Raw genomic sequence first — 22,531 nt, 5'->3', positions numbered from 1 at the left:
CTGAATGTCTTGTTGCCCTTTCAAGAGACAGCTTGTTTATCTTTACGGCTCCTTGCTAAATCCCTTATCGCTATAGTTAGGCCTTGAAGGCCTGTTTTTCTGTCTTGACCTTGTGTCTACTGAACTGGCGCAAGTATTTATTTTATAAAATCATTATTTATTTTATAATTCGCAATTTCTTTAAATTCATTTCTTACACCATCCTAGAAACATCATAACCGCCTCCAACCACCACCAGCACCCCACTCCCCGCTGCACTTACCTTGGACCTTATGACAATAAATGCCATTTAAAAACTATCTAATTCACCAGTTTTGAAACTTTTTGAGGTCCAGCCTCACCAAAAACTGTCAGCCTCTTGTGCCCCTCTAAGGATACTGGTAGATTAACAAAAAAGTCTCTCACTTTCACGGACTTCCCTCCACCTTTGTCTCTCTCCTGGTTGGGTTCTATTTCTCTTAACATAAGAAATAGGAGCAGGAGTAGGCCATAAGGCCCCTTTGAGCCTGCTCCGCCATTCAATAAGATCATGGCCGATCTGATCAGGGACTCAACTCCACTTCCCTGCCCTCTCCCCATAACCCCTTATCTTTTGAGAAACTATCTATTTCGGTCTTAAATTTATTCAATGTCCCAGCTTCCACAGCTCTCTGAGGCAGCGAATTCCACAGATTCACAACCCTCAGAGAAGAAAGTTAGCCTCATCTCAGTTTTAAATGGGCGGCCCCTTATTCTAAGATCATGCCGTCTAGTCCTAGTCTCCCCCACCATGGAAACATCCTCTCTGCATCCAGCTTGCCAAACCCCCTCATAATCTTATCCATTTCGATAAGATCCCCTCTCATTCTTCTGAAGTCCAATGAGTAGAGGCCCAACCTCCTCAACCTTTCCTCATAAGTCAACCCCCTCATCCCCGGGATCAACCTAGTGAACCTTTTCTGAACTTCCTCCAAAGTATATCCTTTCGTAAATATGGAAACCAAAACTGCACGCAGTATTCCAGGTGTGGCCTCACTAATATCCTGTACAGCTGTAACAAAACTTCCCTGCTTTTATACTCCATCCCCTTTGTAATAAAGGCCAACATTCCATTGGCCTTCCTGATTGTTATATATGTGGACTTGTATTTATTCTGTACAGCCACCAGAGGGCTCATCCCCTGGAGTCCCAAAGGTTCCCATAATCCCTCGGGAGCACAGGTATTTAAGGAGGCTTCACAGCTTGGAGAGGCACTCTGGAGACCTGCAATAAAAGACAAAGGTCACACTTTACTTTGAGCTCACAGTGTTCAGTCTGACTCTTTCTCCATACACAATAACTGGCGACGAGATTCAGACAGCGAACCCAAAGATGCAGAGAACAGTAGGCATACTGGAGAAATTCTCGGAGGGAGATGATTGGGAAACTTTTGTGGAACGACTCGACCAATACTTCGTGGCCAACGAGCTCGATGGGGAAAGAGAACGCTGCCAAACGAAGGGCGATCCTCCTCACCGTCTGTGGGGCCCCAACGTATGGCCTCATGAAGAATCTGCTCACTCCAGCGAAACCAACGGAGAAATCGTACGATGATTTGTGCACACTGGTCCGAGAGCATTTGAACCTGAAGGAATGCGTTCTGATGGTGAGGTACCAGTTCTACACCTACAAAAGGTCTGAAGGTCAGGAAGTGGCAAGTTATGTCGCCGAGCTAAGACACCTACAGGACATTGCGAATTTGAAGGACATTTGGAGGATATGCTCAGAGACTTTTTCGTACTTGGCATTGGCCACGAAACCATACTTCGCAAACTTATGACTGTAGAGACCACAACCTTGAGTAAGGCCATAGTGATAGCCCAGGCGTTCATTGCCACCAGTGACAATACTAAGCAAATCTCTCAGCACACAAGTGCTACTACAAGTACTGTGACCAAAGTGATGTTGTTTTCGAATCGTAACGTACAGGGCAGGTCACACATGCCTGCAGCTGCACGTCCGCAGATGTCTCAGAGTCCACCATCAAGGGTGATGAATGCAAGGCCATTAACACCTTGTTGGTGCTGCGGGGGTGATCATCGTTTCTATTCATGCCGATTCAAAGAGTACGTTTGCAAGGACTGTGGAACAATGGGACACCTCCAACGAGCGTGCAGGCGAGCTGCTAAGCCTGTTAAACCTGCAAACCACCATGTTGCAGAGGAGGACAGATCCATGGAGGATCACGACGAACCAGAGCCTCAGATAGAGGAGGCAGAGGTACATGGGGTGCACACGTTCACCACGGATTGTCCCCCGATAATGCTGAATGTTGAACTAAATGGACTCCCGGTGTCAATGGAGCTGGACACAGGCGTGAGCCAGTCCATCATGAGCAAAAAGACTGTGGTGCAACAATGCCTCAAGGCCAGTCTTAACTCCAGTTTGCACGAAACTTACACGAAAGAACTGATTCCTGTAATCGTCAATGCTACCGTAAAGGTCTCCTACGATACGGTGCACAAGCTACCACTCTGGGTGGTACCGGGCGATGGTCCCACGCTGCTCGGCAGGAGCTGGCTGGGAAAGATACGCTGGAACTGGGACGACGTCTGAGCGCTATCGCCCGCTGACGACACTTCGTATGCCCAGGTCTTACAGCGCTGTTCGAACCAGGCATCGGGAAATTCCAAGGAGCAAAAGAGCAGATCCACCTAATTCCGGGGGCGCGACCCATCCATCACAAGGCGAGAGCAATAACGTACATGATGAGAGAAAGGGTAGAGATTGAGCTAGACCGGCTGCAAAGAGAGGACATCATTTCACTGATCGAGTTCAGCGAGTGGGCGAGTCCTATTGTCCCAGGCCTCAAGGGAGACGGCACCGTCAGAGTCTGTGGCGATTACAAAGTAACTATCAATCGTTTCTCCCTGCAGGACCAATACTCACTGCCAAAGGCCGAAGACCTCTTTGCAACGCTGGCGGGAAGAAAGACATTCACGAAGCTGGATCTGACTTCAGCCTACATGACACAGGAACTGGAGGAATCATCGAAGGCCCTCACCTGCATCAACACACACAAAGGTCTTTTTGTTTATAACAGATGCCCGTTTGGAATCCGATCAGCGGCGGCGATATTCCAGAGAAAGGTGGAAGGTTTAATGAAGTTGGTCCCGCACACCGTGGTCTTCCAGGACGACATCTTGGTCACAGGTCGGAACACAGTCGAGCACCTGCAGAATCTGCAGGAGGAGGTTTTTAGTTGACTCAACTGCGTGGGGCAAAGGTTAAAACGCTCGAAGTGCGTTTTCCTGGCGCCTGAAGTGGAGTTCTTGGGAAGGAGGATTGCGACGGATGGCATCAGGCCCACTAACACAAAGACAGAGGCAATCGAGAACGCACCGAGGCCACAGAATGTGACAGAGCTGCGGTCGTTTCTGGGACTCTTGAACTACTTTGGTAATTTCTACCGGGTCTCAGCACACTGTTAGAACCACTACATGTCTTATTACGAAAAGGGGGCGAATGGGTTTGAGGCAAAAGCCAAGAAAATGCCTTTGTAAAAGCGAGAAAATTGTTATGCTCAAACAAATTGCGTGTGTTGTATGATCCATGTAAGCGTTTGGTACTAGCATGTGATGCGTCGTCATATGGCGTCGGGTGTATATTGCAACAAGCTAATGATTTCGGGAATCTGCAACCGGTTGCTTATGCATCCAAGAGTCTGTCTAAGGCTGAGAGAGCCTACAGCATGATTGAAAAAGAAGCGATAGCGTGTGTCTATGGGGTCAAGAAAATGCATCGATACCTGTTTGGGCTAAAATTCGAATTGGAAACTGACCATAAGCCACTTATATCCCTGTTTTCCGAGAGTAAAGTGATAAATACCAACGCATCGGCCCGCATCCAGAGATGGGCGCTCACGTTATCCGCATACAACTACGCCATCTGCCACAGGCCAGGCACAGAAAACTGCGCCGATGCTCTCAGTAGGCTGCCATTGCCCACAACGGGGGTGGAAATGGTGCAGCCCGCAGATCTAGCCATGGTTATGGAAGCATTTCAGAGTGAGCAATCACCCGTCACTGCCTGGCAGATCAAAACCTGGACAAGCCAGGACCCCTTATTATCTCTAGACAAAAGCTGTGTGCATCACGGGAGCTGGTCCCAGTGGAAATGCAGGAAGAGATAAAGCCGTTCCAGCGGCACAAAGATGAAATGTCTATACAGGCAGATGCCTTCTGCGGGACAATTGAGTAGTGATCTTTAAGAAGGGCAGAGACACCTTCATCAATGAACTCCACAGTACCCACCCAGGCATCGTAATGATGAAAGCGATAGCCAGATCCCACGTGTGGTGGCCCGGTATCGATGTGGGCTTAGAGTTCTGCATTCACAGATGTAATACATGCTCGCAGTTAAGCAATGCACCCAGGGAGGCGCCGCTAAGTTTATGGTCTTGGCCCTCCAAACCGTCGTCTAGGGTACACGTCGACTATGCAGGCCCGTTCTTGGGTAAAATGTTCCTTGTGGTTGTCGACGCGTACTCCAAGTGGATTGAATGTGAGATAATGTCGGCTAGCACGTCTGCTGCTACTACTGAAAGCCTGCGAGCCATGTTTGCCACACACGGCTTACCCGATGCCCTGGTGAGCGACAACGGGCCATGTTTTACCAGTGCTGAGTTCAAAGAATTCATGACCCGTAACAGGATCAAACATGTCACATCTGCCCCGTTTAAACCAGCGTCCAATGGTCAGGCAGAGAGAGCAGTGTAAACCATCAAGTAAGGCTTGAAGAGGGTAACTGAAGGCTCACTGCAGACTCACCTATCCCGAGTCCTGCTTAGCTACCACACGAGACCCCACTCACTCACTGGGATCCCACCTGCTGAACTGCTCATGAAAAGAGCACTTAAGACAAGGCTCTCATTAGTTCACCCTGATCTACATGAACAGGTAGAGAGCAGGCGGCTTCAACAAAGTGCATACCATGATAGCGTAAATGTATCACGCGAGATTAAAATCAATTATCCTGTATTTGTATTAAATTATGGACAAGGTCCCAAGTGGCTTTCTGGCACTGTCGTGGCCAAAGAGGGGAGCAGGGTGTTTCGGGTCAAACTTTCAAATGGATTCATTCACCGGAAACACTTGGACCAAATCAAACTCAAATTCACGGACTATTCTGAGCAATCCACCTTGGACCCTACCTTTTTTGATCCCACAAAACACACACCAGTGGCAACCGGCACCATGGTTGACCACGAAGCAGAACCCATCATCCACAGCAGCCCTGTAGGGCCCAACACACCAGGCAGCCCAGCAAGGCCAGCTGCATAGCAGCCCAGCGAGGGCCCGACAAATGATTCAACGACACCAGCTTTCACACCGAGACGATCAACCAGGCAAGAAGGACCCCAGATTGACTCACATTGTAAATAGTTACACTATTGACTTTGGAGGGGGGAATGTTGTTATATATATGTGGACTTGTATTTACTCTGTACAGCCACCAGAGGGTTCATCCCCTGGAGTCTCAAGGGATCCCATAATCCCTTGGGAGCACAGGTATTTAAGAGGCTTCACAGGTTGCAGAGGCGCTCTGGAGACCTGCAATAAAAGACTACGGTCACACTTTACTTTGAGCTCACAGTGTTCAATCTGACTCTCTCTCTCTCTCTCTCCATACACAACACTGATCACTTGCTGTACCTGCATACTATCCTTTTGTGTTTCATGCACAAGTACCCCCAGGTCCCACTGTACTGCAGCACTTTGCAATCTTTCTCCATTTAAAATAATAACTTGCTCTTTGATTTTTTTCTGCCAAAGTGCATGACCTCAAACTTTCCAACATTATACTCCATCTGCCAAATTCTTGCCCACTCACTTAGCTTGTCTATGTCCTCCTGCAGCCTCTTTATGTCCTCCTCACACATTGCCCTTCCTCCCATCTTTGTATCGTCAGCAAACTTGGCTACGTTACACTCCGTCCCCACTTCCAAGCCACTAAGATAGATTGTATTCTTGTTACACTTCCCACTCTCTCACCCTCCTTCTTCACTTCTTGCTCTTCTCTCTAGAAAAGCAGAGACTTGAAGAAGATTTAATTGAGGTCTTAATGGAAGGGTTAGATTTGGTCCATGTGGATAAGTTATTTGAGTTAAATAGGTTATGAAGGATCAGAAGACATGAGTATAAGTTATGTACGCATAGAACTAGGTTAAATGTCAGGAGGTATTCCTTTTCACAAAGAGTTGATGACCTATGGAACAAATTCCCAGCTTGTGCAGTGAATGCTCTAGTGGCAACTATAGAAGGTAGATGGAGTACTGGGGAAGTCTCTCACAGTTACTGTGATCTTCTGGAACCTGTTTGATTACCTGTTGGGGGTTAGAGAGGAACTTTCCAGAAGTTTTTCCTCAAAACATTTGGCTGAGGATTTTTTCTTTTTTTTTGTCTGTCTATCCTCCAGCTAGTTGTTGCCGGAGGAGGAAAATAGATGTGCATGTTGCATCATGACGGTACGGGACAGACTTGATGGACCAGCTGGACTTCTCCTGCCCTTCATTTTCATATCTTCCTATGTTCAAATTTTGCTTCCTCTTATTTTTTCATTCTCCTCTTTCAGCTTCCATTCTTCCCTCTTTCACCTCTTGGCAAGCCAGGAAACAGCCAAGTAGGTAGTCAAGCTTGCATATGGATCAATAGGTAGATTGTGAAGCACTTGGGCTGGGCAGATAAGCAAGTGGGTTGGGATGCCCTTAGGCCATGAAGCACTCAGGACAAGCAGGTGGTGCTGGTGGGGCACATTCAGGGCAAACAAATGAGCTGACCGGCTGGGAAACATGGGGTAGATGGGTGGGCCGGAAAGGGATGGGAGAAAGCGTGGAATGCATTTGAAGCAGGCAGGCCAGGAGGCAATTGCGCCAGGGTAGGTAGGCCGTCAAGCAAGCATTCAGGGTGGGCGGTCGGGAGACCTTTGCAGCCTGATTCTGCTGACCCTGCCCAAGTTGTTACCCAGCCCCTAACAACTCGCTTCGACCTCCTTCCCAAAATCCACAAACAGGACTGCCCTGGTAGACCCATCGTTTCAGCCAGTTCTTGCCCCATGGAACTTATTACTTCCTATCTTAACACTATTTTTTCTCCCCTTGCCCAGTCTCTTCCGACCTGGATTTGCAACTTTTCTGACGCCTTCCATCACTTTCACAGTTTCCTGGCCCTAACAGTCTCATTTTCCCCTGGATGTCCAGTTCCGCTGCAGCTCCATCCCCCACCAGCACGGTCTGCGGGACTCCTTTCTTGAACAGAGGCTCAACCAGTCCCCATCCATCACTACCCTCCTCCGTCTTGCTGAACTTGTTCTTACAGTGAACAACTTCTCCTTTGACTCTCCTCACTCACTCCAAACAAAAGGTGTTGCTATCGGACCTCGTATGGATCCTAGCTATGATTGACTTTTTATGGGCTACGTGGAACATTCTTTGTTCCAGTCTTACTCAGGATCTGTCCCTCACCTCTTTTTCCGGTCCACTGATGGCTGTATTGGTGCTGCCTCCTGCATGCACCCTGAACTGGAAAATTTCATCAACTTTGCTTCAAATTTGCACTCCTCACTCACCTTCACATGGCCCATCTCCCACTCTTCCCTTCCCTCCCTCGACTTCTATGTCTCCATTTCTGGGGAAAGGCTGTCAACCAATGTCTACTATAAGCCCACAGGCTCCCACAGCTACTTGAGTACACTTCCTCCCACCCCGCTTCTCGATTCCATTCTCCCAGTTTCTCCGTCTCCGTCGCATCTGTTCTGACAATCCCACCTTCCACACCAGTGCTTTCCGATATAAAAACAGAAAATGCTGGAAATCTCAGCGGCTCAGGCAGCATCTGTGGAGAGAAGAGTTAACGTTTCGGGTCAATGACCCTTCGTCAGAACTGCCGAATGTTCGAAATGAACAAATTCTTAAGAAGCACTGAAAGGGGGAGAGGAGGAAAGAACAAACGGGAAGGTCTGTGATAGGTGGAAGACAGGAAAGATTAGAGAGACAAAAGGGATGATGGGACGACTTGAGATGGTAACAGCAGAAGTTAGAAAAAGATTAGCTTAGATAGGGTGCGAATGTCAGGATAATTACCAGCTGCCATGGGAAACAAAGAGAGAGATAAAATACATCAGAGCAAAATATGAGCAGAGGTTATGGTCTGAAATTGTTGAACTCTATGTTGAGTCCAGAAGGCTGTAAAGTGCCTAAATGAAAGATGAGGTGCTGTTCCTCAAGTTTGCGTTAAACTTCATTGGAACAGTGCAGGAATCCGAGGACGGAGATATCAGAGTGAGAGTGGAGTGGAGAATTAAAGTGACAGGTAACCGGAAGAAGTGTCATCCAGGTAGCTGTGGGAGTCAGTGGGCTTAGTGAATGTTTGTCAATAGTCTGTTCCCAGAATCGGAGATGAACCATGTGAAGGTGAGGGAAGGGTGGAAATTGGATGCAAAGTGAATGAAATTTGCTAGTTCAGGGCGAGAGCAGGAAACGGCACCGATACAGTCATCAATGTACCGGAAAAAGAGGTGAGGGAGGGGACCCAAGTGGGACTGGAACAAAGAATGTTCCACATATCCCACAAAAAGGCAGGCATAGCTAGGACCCATGCGGGTTCCCATAGCAACACCTTTAATTTGGAGGAAGTGAGTGGAGTTAAAGGAGAAGTTGTTCAATGCGAGAACAAATTCCGACAGGTGGAGGAGGGTGATGGTGGATGGGGACTGGTTGGGCCTCTGCTCGAGGAAAAAGTGAAGCACCCTCAGGCCATCCTGGTGGGGGATGGAAGTGTAGAGGGATTGGACGTCGATAGTGAAAAGGAGACAGTTGGGGCCAAGAAACGTGGTGGAGGGCATCGGAGGAGTCGCGGATGTAGGTGGAAAGAGAGTGGACAAGGGGAGAAAAAAAGAGTTGAGATAGGAAGAAATCAGTTCCATTGGGCAAGAATAGGCTGAAACAATGGGCTTACCGGGGCAGTCCTGTTTATGGATCTTGGGAAGGACGTAGAAGCGGGCTGTGCGCGGTTGAGGTTAGTGGCTGTGGAGTGAAGATCTCCAAATAAAAAAGGGAAGGTGGCTCAACCGTGGCTATCAAGGGAAATCAGGGATAGTATTGAAGCCAAGGAAGTGGCATACAAATTGGCCAGAAATAGCAGCGAACCCGGAGACTGGGAGAAATTTAGAACTCAGCAAAGGAGGACAAAGGGTTTGATTAGGGCAGGGAAAATAGAGTAAGAGAGGAAGCTTGCAGAGAACATTAAAATGGACTGCAAAAGCTTCTATAGATATGTAAAGAGAAAAAGGTTAGTAAAGACAAATGTAGGTCCCCTGCAGTCAGAATCAGGGGAAGTCATAACTGGGAACAAAGAAATGGCAGACCAATTGAACAAGTACTTTGGTTCGGTATTCACGAAGGAGGACACAAACAACCTTCCGGATATAAAAGGGGTCAGAGGGTCTAGTAAGAAGGAGGGACTGAGGGAAATCCTTATTAGTTGGGAAATTGTGTTGGGGAAATTGATGGGACTGAAGGCCGATAAATCCCCAGGGCCTGACAGTCTGCATCCCAGAGTACTTAAGGAGGTGGCCTTGGAAATAGCGGATGCATTGACAATCATTTTCCAACATTCCATCAACTCTGGATCAGTTCCTATCGAGTGGAGGGTAGCCAATGTAACCCCACTTTTTAAAAAATGAGAGAGAGAGAAAACAGGGAATTATAGACCGGTCAGCCTGACATCGGTAGTGGGTAAAATGATTAAATCAATTATTAAGGATGTCATAGCAGCGTATTTGGAAAGAGGTGACATGATAGGTCCAAGTCAGCACGGATTTGTGAAAGGGAAATCATGCTTGACAAATCTTCTGGAATTTTTTGAGGATGTTTCCAGCAGAGTGGACAAGGGAGAACCAGTTGATGTGATGTATTTGGATTTTCAGAAGGCTTTCGACAAGGTCCCACACAAGAGATTAATGTGCAAAGTTAAAGCACATGGGATTGGCGGTAGTGTGCTGACGTGGATTGAGAACTGGTTGTCAGACAGGAAGCAAAGAGTAGGAGTAAATGGGTACTTTTCAGAATGGCAGGCAGTGACAAGTGGGGTACCGCAAGGTTCTGTGCTGGGGCCCCAGCTGTTTACATTGTACATTAATGATTTAGACGAGGGGATTAAATGTAGTATCTCCAAATTTGTGGATGACACTAAGTTGGGTGGCAGTGTGAGCTGCGAGGAGGATGCTATGAGGCTGCAGAGTGACTTGGATAGGTTAGGTGAGTGGGCAAATGCATGGCAGATGAAGTATAATGTGGATAAATGTGAGGTTATCCACTTTGGTGGTAAAAACAGAGAGACAAACTATTATCTGAATGGTGACAGATTAGGAAAAGCGGAGGTGCAACGAGACTTGGGTGTCATGGTACATCAGTCATTGAAGGTTGGCATGCAGGTACAGCAGGCGGTTAAGAAAGCAAATGGCATGTTGGCCTTCATAGCGAGGGGATTTGAGTACAGGGGCAGGGAGGTGTTACTACAGTTGTACAGGGCCTTGGTGAGGCCACACCTGGAGTAGTGTGTACAGTTTTGGTCTCCTAACTTGAGGAAGGATATTCTTGCTATTGAGGCAGCGAAGGTTCACCAGACTGATTCCCGGGATGGCAGGACTGACATATCAAGAAAGACTGGATCAACTGGGCTTGTATTCACTGGAGTACAGAAGAATGAGAGGGGATCTCATAGAAACGTTTAAAATTCTGACGGGATTAGACAGGTTAGATGCAGGAAGAATGTTCCCCAATGTTGGGGAAGTCCAGAACCAGGGGTCAGTCTAAGGATAAGGGGTAAGCCATTTAGGACCGAGATGAGGAGAAACTTCTTCACCCAGAGAGTGGTGAACCTGTGGAATTCTCTACCACAGACAGTTGTTGAGGCCAATTCACTAAATATATTCAAAAAGGAGTTAGATGGAGTCCTTACCAGTAGGGGGATCAAGGGGTATGGCGAGAAAGCAGGAATGGGGTACTGAAGTTGCATGTTCAGTCATGAACTCATTGAATGGCGGTGCAGGCTCGAAGGGCCGAATGGCCTACTTCTGCACCTATTTTCTATGTTTCTAATTCCCTCCACCATGGTCGACAGGGCTCCCAACTGTGTCCAAGTCATTTCCCGCACTTCCACCCTTCCCCTCTCTCCCAGATCCAGGATAGGTTTCCCCTTGTCCTCACCTTCCACCTCACCAGCCTTCACATTCAATGGATCATCTTCTGCTATTTCTGCTACCTCCAGCGCAAAGCTCCAAACACATCTTCCCTTCCCTTTTCAGCATTCCGAAGGGACCATTCCCTTCACGCGACACCCTGGTACACATTTCCATCACCCCCTACCCTTCCCATCATGACTTCATATGCAAACGCAGGAGATGCAACACCTGCCCTTTCGCCTCCTTCCTTCCCATTATCCAGGGCCCCAAACACTCCTTCCCAGTGAAACAGCAATTTAACTTGTACTTCTCCTCTACATTGGGGACACCAAACACAAATTGGGTATTCGCTTTGCTGAACACCTCCATTCAGTTCACAAGCTTCCCTGAGCTTCTGGTTGCTTACCATTTTAGTTCTCTGTCCCGCTCCCACTCCCTCTCTGTCCTCGGCCACCTACATTGTTCCAATGAAGCTCAACAGAAGCTCGAGGAACTGCACCTCATCTTCCAATAAGGCACTTTACAGCCTTCCGGAGTTAACATCGGATTCAACAATTTCACACCATGACCACGGCCCTTTTTTTTGTGGTTTTTTTTGTGATTTTCCATGACCACTACTCCCATTTTTTCGGACAGCAGGTGCTGGTAATGATTCCAGTGTTCATTTAATCTCTTCTGCCTACCACCCAATCACAGACCTTCCATTTTGTTCTCCCCCCGCCCTTCTCTGACACTGTGCTTGCATAAAACCTGTTCCATCTGTAATATTTTCCAGTTCTGATGAAAGGTCATCAGCCTGGAAACTTAAAAATTAACAGTTTCTCTCTCCACAGATGCTGCCTGGCCTGCTGAGTATTTCCAGTGTTTTCTGTTTACCCTTCCCCTCTACTATGACCAGGGGTTGGTGGCAAATTGGCAATAAATGTAACTGTTCATTAGATTTACTAAGAATGCAGGGGAACTCAGGGGCTACAGGCTCCTAAATCCAGGCCTGTACATTCAGAATAAAAGACAAATCAGAGTTGTATTCTTTAGAAGAGAGTGCAGTAAAAGTTTATACTCGGGTTCTGGGAGAACTGACCAAAAACTTGCAGCGTGAGGGATACAACCTTCTACTTCAATTCTGAAAACTACTTATGCAATATACTTAAAATGCACGTATGGCTCTTGACCTGTTCTGAGGAAAGAATATCTGGTCAAAGACTAAAGAAAAAATTTAATGATTACATTTACTCAAGATAATTTAATAATGTTATTGAAGATGATGTAACTTTGCAGGGTTTTCATTTTGTTTAAAACTTTATCTTGGACATAATAAATTTAACTTACTGTGGAAAAATGGTAGTTTGTTTAATTCAAAAAGCATTTTGAGTGATTTAATTAACTCTCTTTTAATTGTTGGTAGGTTCCCCTGACTGGCCAGTCAACATATGCTGTTTTCACACTTGCAGTTTTTTAAAATCCAATTTCAATTTATTCTTTCTTACTCCAGTTTCAATTTTTACTTTGAACCAATCTAAAGTGATTTTTTTTTAATTTTTTTTATTTTTAAAAAAAATTTAATTCGTAGCCAATCTTTCCAATTCTTTGTCAAATCACAAACGCCAGAGGTCACCTTGCACACATCAAGGATCTGACGTTACAAGAAATAATCATGACCAGGGAGAATTGCGTATGATGCACGAGACTTTCGATATACATTCCATGTGTTTACGGAGACTCTGGGAAACCTCGTGACCGCTCAATGCCCTCAATATGCTAAAGGTCTTTGAATACAGGCGGCAACAACACTCGTCACCAGAATCATGCACGGGGTGTAAACTGCAGCATAAGCTCTCGGAGCTGGTGATGGCACAAAAAGACGGACTTATTTGTGACCGTTTGAGATTGTTGCCAGCCTTCACTGGAGAAGTGCCACTTTTCCGCTGCTGTTCTCAAACATTTGGCTCCTCAAGGATCAACTTTCACAAGACAGGCAAATATCACCCTTCAAACACGATGAAAATTCTTATACTTTCCATCATAATTTAGTATTCAAAGTATTAGTCTCGATCAAAAGCACACTCGGTTTTCAACCAGCACTTTCCCAAACACTGCCCGTTCTGGGAATATGTGGGAGGGCGTTCCGCACCATGAGGTCATTCCCTTCCTATTTTAGTCACAAAATAACAGCTCCCGATTTTAATTAACTTCAGCTGCAGACATAGCCGACAGCAATTTTATAAACTTCGCTAGAAAGCGAATCTCGATTTGAACTCGCGTCTGTGTTGACCAGAGTGCATGCCGCAGCCTTTATTTTTATCCCAAAAGTGCTGCTTACCCTGCACCCGGCCAGCGATCTCATAATCCATCGATTTGAATCGTGCTGCGACTGACGCCACCTTGGACATGATCACCAATAAACTAAAGCAAATCGCTACTTTCGCCGCACTGCACATCAGACGGGATAGCGCACCAGCCTTGCCTTGGCCAGTCCAGTCCAGTCCAGTCCGCTCCAGCCTTGCATAAGCCAGTCCAGTCCGCTCCAGCTTTGTATAATCCACTCCGGTCAGCCGGATGCAGTTGCGCCATATGATGGCAGCTTGGTAATCAAGGTGGCCATTAACAGGTCCAGCAAACAGGCAGTCATAAGGACATAAGAAATAGGAGCAGAAGTGGACCACCTGGCCCCTCGAGCCTGCTCCGCCATTTAATAAGATCATGGAATCAGCTCCACTTCCCTGCCCACTCCCCATAACCCTTTATTACTCAAAAATCTGTCTATCTCCGCCTTAAATATATTCAATGACCCAACCTCCACAGCTCTCTGGGGCAGTGAATTCCATAGATTTACAACCCTGTGAGAGAAGAAATTCCAATTCATCTCAATTTTAAATGGGCGGCCCCTTATTCTGAGACAATGTCCCCTAGTTTTAGTTTCCCCTATGAGTGGAAATATCCTCTCTGCATCCACCTTGTCGAGCCCCCTCATTATCTTATATGTTTAGATAAGATCGTTCAGCTCGACTGCCTGCCTCTTTTCCGCAGCTACATTCGCGCCAGGGTATCCATGGAGATGAGCACGCGGTGTCTACCAGTACGCTCGCAGCCTTCAGCGAGAAGTGGGCACCGGAGGGTCTGAAGTGCATCATTACAGCAGGGAGCAGAATTTTAATTTGATTTGGCAAGGTTTCCTTTGATGTTTATTTGTTAATTTGTGGGTTATGGGGCCCTTACAAAAGGGGGCACTTGGCTTAATGTTATAATTAAAATAGTTGGATGATAATCAAGTTCAGAACTAACAGAATGGAGACTTGGAAGTTCAGCCAATAAGGCTGGTGAGTTTGATTGAGAGTGAGATGAGCAACATTTTGATAGAAAGATTGGATAAGCTGTGGTTGTTTGGAGAGAAACTCTTTTAGAGTCTACCTGCAAAAACATAAAACATTAAATCGTGCCACCCAACCTGGGTGACACACCAGACATTTACAAGGCCCTTTTTTTCCTTTTTTTTGTTTTTTTTGAGTTTTTCTTTTTTTTTGGGCACTAAAATCACAATTTTCCAGTGCCCCCTAAAAAAGGGAAGGGGACACTAAAAGCACCGGCATTTAAAAAAACAAATTAAACTTTAAAACGTAAAATCAAATTAAAATTTGGTTGGCGGGCGTGATGATGCACTCCAGTCCCTCCGGTGCCCACCTCTCGCGGAAGGCCGCGAGCGTACCGGTGGACACCGCGTGCTCCATCTCCAAGGACACCCTGGACCGGGAGACCTTCAGGTGTATAAAATAATAAGGGGCTGAGATTGAGTGAATAGGAAGGACCTATTTCCCTTAGCAAAGGGATCAACAACCTGGGGACATAGATTGAGAGTAATTGATAGGAGGTTTAGAGGGGATTTAAGGGGAAATGTTTTCACCCAGAAGGTGGTGGGAGTCTGGAACTCACTGCCTGAAAGGGTGGTGGAGGTCTGGAACTCACTGCCTGAAAGGGTGGTGGAGGTCTGGAACTCACTGCCTGAAAGGGTGGGAGAGGTCTGGAACTCACTGCCTGAAAGGGTGGTGGAGGTCTGGAACTCACTGCCTGAAAGGGTGGTGGAGGTCTGGAACTCACTGCCTGAAAGGGTGGTAGAAGCAGAAACCCTTGCCACATTTAAAAAGTACTTCGATATGCACTTGAAGTGCCATAGCCGACAAGGCTACGGACCAAGAGCTGAAAAGTGAGATTAAGCTGGATAGCTCTTTGTCAACCGACATGGACACGATGGGCCGAATGGCCTCCTTCTGTGCTGTAAATTTCTATAATTCTATGATGGATGAAAGGAATTGTTTCGATAAATTAGTTTAGCTGAGGGAAGACAGTGTGCCAGGGCACCCATCATAAGGTCAGAAGTGGGGATGATTGCACAGTATTGTTCCATTCGCAATTCCTCAGATAATGAAGCAGTCCATGCCCATATACAGCAAGACCTGGACAACATCGAGGCTTGTGCTGATAAGTGGCAAGTAACATTCGTGTCACACAAGTGCCAGGCAATGATCATCTCCAACAAGAGAGAGAATCTAACGAACTCCCCTTGACATTCCCATCTGTGAAACCCCCACCATTCACTCCTTCCACCACCAGATCAATGTGGCTGCAGTGTCTACCATCTATAAGATGCATTGCAGCAACTCGCCAAAGATTCTTCAACAACACCTCCCCAAACCAGTGACCTCTACCCCCTAGAAGGACAAGGGCAGTAGGCATATGGGAACACCACCACCTCCAAGTTCTCTTCCAAGTCACACACCATCCTGACTTGGAAATATATCGCTGTTTCTTCATCATCGCTGGGTCAAAATCCTGGAATTCCCTACCTAACAGCACTGTGGAGTACCTTCACCACACGGACTGCAGCGGTTCAAGGCGGTGGTTCACCACCACCTTCTCAAGGGCAATAAATGCTGGCCTTGCCAGTGATGCCCACATCCCACAAATAAATACATTTTTTTAAAAAACATTCTCGACTTCTCTCCACTACTTTGAAGATTTAGAGATCTCTTCACCTCAGAACATTCAACTCTCATGAAGGTGGTCTCCTAGTCCTTCACTTCTTTGAATAATGCTCATTCATCACCACCCTCATCTGCCTGAGGGAACTTGGTTTCAACAAAACTGAGTCTGACCCATGGACTCAAACCAAATATCTTTTCAGCTTTGAAATGCTGAGGGACCTAATGTGTTTTTTCAGTACTTTCTACTTATTCAAATGACTCTGGTCCAACGTGATTAAATTTGACAAATATTTAAATATTATTACGTTTTTATGTCTGTCGCTATTTATTTTAAAATTGGTCAAGTAAACTGGAAACAATATTCCATTCCCTCTACCTCTCTCCAAAAATGGAACTAATGTGCTCAATAAATCTTGATGAATTTGCTCCATATTTTAACTGGGTTTTACAAACATATCTGGTTCACTCAGTCAATTAAAAAGTACCTAAATCTCCCATGTAAATGTGCTGGTGTGTCGATTTCTCTGTATCTTATCTAAGGTAATTCAACTACCATGCAGCCCTCCTCAGTCTTCTCTCAATTCATTGACTCCTTGTCTCCAGTTCCTCTGTCTCTCTTTCCGCTGTAGGTGCTTTAACATTGCTGTAGTGCCGTTAACTCATAATATGCAGGTCTCATGCAATTAGCAGCCTCCACATGACCAAAAGTGGCATAGGAGTACATTTTTGATGGTTTCTCAATCTATTTCTGGAACTCTTGACTTCCCTCATTGGGCTTTTAAATGTGCTGAGCTGGTTCAGCTATTCAATGTTTGCATGGTGATGTAAAATTGAATTGTGATAGAAGAACGTATGATGCATGGAGCAGGCTCAGCACCTGTTCACAGGCCACTGACTTGGAATTAAAAAAAAACAAAACTTTGTTTCAACTTGACAAGTCATTGTGATCAACTTGTGTTTCTGCACTCTAATAGACCCACTGGAAAGCAACTTGCTAATTAAGGAACTGGTCTTCTATACATATGCAGAAGATTAGGTCTCCATTTTTCAAATTGACCGGCCTATAGGAGAAAGATGGAGGTGGTAGTTAAATACAGGACAGCAATGCTTGTGCTCCTAAACCTTGGTTCAGTGGTAGCACTCTACCTGAGTCAGAATGTTATGGGTTCAAATACCACTCCAGAGACTTGAGCGCAAAATCTAAGCTGGCATTTCAATGCAGTACTGAGGGACGCTGCACTGTCGGAGATGCTGTCTTTGGGATAAGACATTAAACCGAGGCCCTGTCTGTCCTCTCAGGTGGACCTAAAAGAACCCATGCCACTATTTTGAAAAAGAAGAGCAGTGCAGTTCTCCCTGGTGTCTTGGCCAATAATGATCCCTCAACCAACATCACTAAAAAAACAATTATCTGATCATTATCTCATTACTGTTTATGGGACCTTGTGTGCAACTTGTCAAGTGACTAATTTTGAAAAGTATTTCAATGGTTGTGCAAGGCCCTATATAAATGCAAGTTCTTTCTTCCTAAGACATCGGTAAGTGTAAAATCACCTGATGTTTGAACGTGTTTCTTTTTCTTTCAGTCTTCCTCTGTGCAACTCTGTTTCGCCCTCTTGGATGTGTATCTGTTTCTGTTTACTGAGAGAAATTAAAGCAGGAGATGGCGAGATAAATGGGATACATTTATCACTGTAAACTAGAGCTGTCAACATGGGATCGATCATAGATATGACATTTTTAGTCATGTACCACATACCTGAAGCATCAATTTACAGCAACATAAACAATTAGATAATTGATAAGTTGGATCTATCGCATGGCTTGCAGGTGAGTGCCAAGTAGAATTTATATAGCCTTCTTGCCTCTGTTTGATTGTTTTTTCTTTCTCTTATTTTTTTCTCTCTTCACAATCTGCTTGGCTAAGGGATTGGTGTGAGTTTTCTGTCACTAGAACTATGGACATAGACTTCTTGAATCCAAGGTGATAATGAAAGCCATCTGTTACACCTTGCATTTTTAAAACCATCTTCTCTATCAGGCTCTAAAAAAATCCTCAAATAGTCCTTGTCCCCAACAATCAGGAAGCTGTAGCTTCTCTATACTCTGCCCTATACTTATGTCCAACAATCTACTGACTGGACTAAACATAGTCCAAACATAAAAGGAAAAAAAAGAAAGAACTTATATTTATGTAGCACCTTTCATGACCTCAGGATGTCCCAATGCGCTTAACAACCAATGAAATATTTCTTAAAGCATAGTCACTGTTGTAATGCAGGGAAATGTGGTAGCCATTTTGTGCACAGCAAAGTCCCATAAACCGCAATGAGATAATGACCAGATAATTAGTTTTAGTGATGTTGATTGCTACTAAACTCTTTGAAATGGCAGATTTTACAACACAGACCAGAGGCCCACATACCAAAGCAACTAATATTGCCTTTTACAAATAAAGATAAATTCATTGATCCTGCAATCCCAGCGTGGACCTGAATTCAAAGGAAACACGGGTCAGAGAATCGCCGCTACAGTGCTTTCTCCGATTCATTGTCCCTACAAGAGTGGCTCCCCGCTGGGAACATGGGATCTGTGAATTTATTCTATAAAGCACAATAATTACACATATCATGGGTAAGCCTGTAATGGGCTAATTATTCTTGATTCTGTACATTCAATTAACAAAATTCGGTTTCTAATAGTGAATTCAGCCAGATTTGGCTGCAAACCTTGGATATGAGTGAAAACTAAGTCTCATGTTGATAAAACAATACATTTTGAAAGAACATGGTATGGTTCAAACCTCTGCTTTTAACTCCTTAACTGTCAAAATTAGCATTCCTGTTAACTCCTTCAAATAGCTGTTTCTAGACAAAAATCACAAATACCTCATATACATTGACAACTAATAATTGAGACTAAATGCCCACTTCTTCATAAACCCTATCCATTTCCCTATGTTCACTGACCTATATTGGCTCCCGGGCCGGCAATGCCTCAATTTTAAAATTCTGGTCTCTTGCGCATCCCTGATTTTCTTTGCTCCACCATTGGCAGCCATGCCTTCAGCAGTCCAGGCCGTAAGCTCTGGAATTCCCTCACTAAACCTCTCCGCCGCTCCCTCATCCTTTACGATGTTCCTTAAAACCTACCTCTTTTATCAAGCTTTTGATCACCTGTCCTAAAGGCTCCTTATGTGGCTTGATATCAAATGTTTGATAATTGCTCCTGTGAAGTCCCTTGGGGCATTTTACTATGTTAAAAGTGCTATATAAATGCAAGTTGTTGTTTTTGTTGTTGTTTAAGCCCCCTTTCTCCCTGATACTTCGAGTGCCAATTCTCTATCCTTCCTTCCTATAATGTGGGAAAATGTGAGGTTATCCACTTTGGTAGGAAAAATAAAAAAGCAAATGATTATTTAAATGGGGAGAGATTACAAAATGCTGTGGTACAGAGGGATCTAGGGGTCCTTGTACATGACACTCAAAAAGTTAGCGTGCAGGTACAGCAAGTAATTAGGAAAGCAAATGTAATGTTGGCCTTTATTGCAAGGGGGATGGAGTATAAAAGAACATAAAAACATAAGAAATAGAAGCAGGATTAGGCCATTCAGTCCATCGAGCCTGCTCTGCCATTCAATAAGATCATGGCTAATCTGATCGTGGACTCAGTCCCACTTCCCTGCCCACTCCCCATAACCCTTTACTCCCTTATCGCTCAAAAATCTGTCCATCTCCGCCTTTAATATATTCAATGTCCCAAGCTCCACAGCTCTCTGGGGCAGAGAATTTCATAGATTTACAACTCTCTGTGCGAGGAAATTCCTCCTCATCTCACTTTTAAATGGGCGTCATGCTGCAACTGTACAGGGCATTGGTGAGACCACAGCTGGAGTACTGCGTACAGTATTCGTCTCCTTATTTAAGAAGGGATATACTTGCATTGGGCAGTTCAGAGAAGGTTTATTAGATTGATTCCTGAGATGAAGGGGTTGTCTTATGAAGAAAGGTTGAGCCTATACTCATTGGACTTTAGAAGAATAAGAAGTGATCTTATTGAAACGTATAATATTCTGAGGGAGTTTGACAGGTTGGACGCAGAGACGATGTTTCCTCTCGTAGGGGAATCTAGAACGAGGGGATATAGTCTCAGAATAAGGAGTTGCCCATTTAAAATAATAATGAGCAAGAATTTCTTCTCTCAGAGGCTCGTGAATCTTTGGAATTCTCTACCTAAGAGAGCTGTGGAGGCTAGGTCACTGAATAATTTTAAGGTGGAGATCGATAGATTTTTGAAGAATAAGGGAGTCAAGGATTATGGGGAAAGGGCAGAGAAGTGTTGAGGCCAAGATCAGATCAGCCATGATCTTATTGAATGGCGGAGCAGGCTCGAGGGGCCAGATGGCCGACTCCTGCTCCTATTTCTTATGTTCTTATGTTCCTTCGTATCACCGTTCGCCTACCTCTAATGCCCTTCTCTCCCTCCAATGAACACTCTGTCTGATGCTCCTCCTCCCTCTACCTCTCATGTTCCCCATATGTCTTGATACTTCCAACCTCTATGATGCCTTTTCTCACTCTGATGTCACCTCTATCTACTTCCCCTTTCTAGTGCCCTTCTCTCGCTATGAGACCCTTTCTCCCTCTGAGGTCCCTTTCCCTGATGACGTCCATCCCTCTGATACCCACTTTCTCTCTCCCTGATGTCCTCTCCTTCTTTCTGATGCCACTTTAATATCCCATCCTTTCTGATTCCCTTTTTCTCTGATGGCGCCTATCTTTTGATATCCTTCTCTTTCTGATGTCCCCATTTCTCTTTATGATATCCCTCTATTTCTCAGACATTGACTATCTCCCTGATGTACCTCGCTCCCTTGTATCTCCCCCCTGTCCCCACTGCTGTTGTACTCTCTCTCTCTCCGTCCCCACCCCCCCCCCCCCCGTCCGCCCAATACCCTCTCTGTGTGATTCCCTCTGTTTGACGCACTCAGTTTTTCTCCTCACTCTATCCATGATTTCTTCCCTTTCTCTCTCTCCCTGATTTTCTGTTTCCCCTATCTCCCCCCGATCCTGCTCTTAATGTCTGATGCCATCTCTCTTTAATGCCACCATCCCCTCAATGCCCCTATTTCTTCCTGATGCCCTTTCCCTTCTTCATGCTCTTTTCCCGGTGTTCTTTCTCTGGTGCAGCCCCTGTTTCCTCTGATCCTGCTCTCACTTTGATACCCCTATCTCTCCCTGTTGCCACTCTTTCTGTCTGAGGACTCCTCTCTTTTTTTTCCTCTTTTCCTTGATGGCCTCTCTCTCCTTCTGGTTTTCCGAATAGACCTGCTTCCTGATGCCCTCTCTGTCTCTCTTTCTTTTGTACTAGTTCTCCCTGAAGCCCCTCTCTCTCTTTCCGTTGCCCTCTCTCTTTCCCTAACACGCTCTTTTGATGTCCTACCTCTTTCATACTGTTCTCTTTCCATGATGGCCCATCACATTCCTTTTTGCCCTTCTCTCTTCCTGAATGCTGTACCTCTTTCCCTAATGCCCTTTTTGTGCGAATCTCTCACTCTCTCCTTAATGCAACCGTTTCTGTCGACCTAATGCTCCCGTTTCCAAGGGTATCCCTTTTTCTCCTTCGTACTCAATTTCCCTTCTCTCTCGTTCCTATGCCCCACTCTCTCTTTTCCTGATACTGCCCCTCATTGATTCTAGCCTCATTAACGTACCCACTGTTTCATAAGAATATAAGAAATAGGAGCAGGAGTAGGCCATTTGGTCCCTCGAGCTGCTCCGCCATTTAATACGATCATGGCTGATCCGATCATGGACACAGGTCCACTTCCCTGCCTGCTCCCCATAACCCCTTATTGGTTAAGAAACTGTCAATCTCTGTCTTAAATTTATTCAATGACCCAGCTTCCACAGCTCTCTGAGGCAGTGAATTCCACAGATTTACAACCCTCCGAGAGAAGAAATTCCTCCTCATCACAGTTTTAAATGGGCGGCCCCTTATTCTAAGATTATGCCTCCCCTATCAGTGCAAACATCCTCTCTGCATCCACTTTCTCAAGCCCTCTCATAATCTTATACGTTTCGATAAGATCATTCTCATTCTTCTGAAGTCCAATGAGTAGAGGCCCAACCTCCTCAACCTTTCCTCATAAATCAATCCCCTCACCTCCGGAATCAACCTCGTGAACCTTCTCTGAACTGCTTCCAAAGCAAGTATATCCTTTCTTAAATATGGAAATCAAAACTGTATGCAGTATTCCAGGTGTGGCCTTACCAATACCCTGTATAACTGTCGCAAAACTTCCCTGCTTTTATATTCCATCCCCTTTGCAATAAAGGCCAAGATTCCATTGCTGT

At 45.4% G+C, this 22,531-nt stretch overlaps 1 protein-coding gene across 1 annotated transcript in view; it reads right to left on the bottom strand.

The window, feature by feature from the left end:
• LOC139272645 (acylphosphatase-2-like) overlaps positions 1-13,762 on the bottom strand; it is a 213,118-nt gene extending 199,356 nt beyond the window's left edge. Inside the window, exon 1 of the mRNA XM_070888721.1 lies at positions 13,520-13,762. Within this exon, the coding sequence (XP_070744822.1) occupies positions 13,520-13,637 (118 nt within the window). The 5' untranslated portion in view covers positions 13,638-13,762. The remainder of the gene's footprint in view (positions 1-13,519) is intronic.
• Between the last annotated feature and the right edge of the window lie 8,769 nt (positions 13,763-22,531).

This window comes from Pristiophorus japonicus, chromosome 9 (genome assembly GCF_044704955.1).
Source record: "Pristiophorus japonicus isolate sPriJap1 chromosome 9, sPriJap1.hap1, whole genome shotgun sequence".
NCBI lineage: Eukaryota > Metazoa > Chordata > Chondrichthyes > Pristiophoridae > Pristiophorus > Pristiophorus japonicus.
Note: the sequence above shows the minus strand (reverse complement) of the source record. Positions and strands in the feature narration are given on the sequence as shown.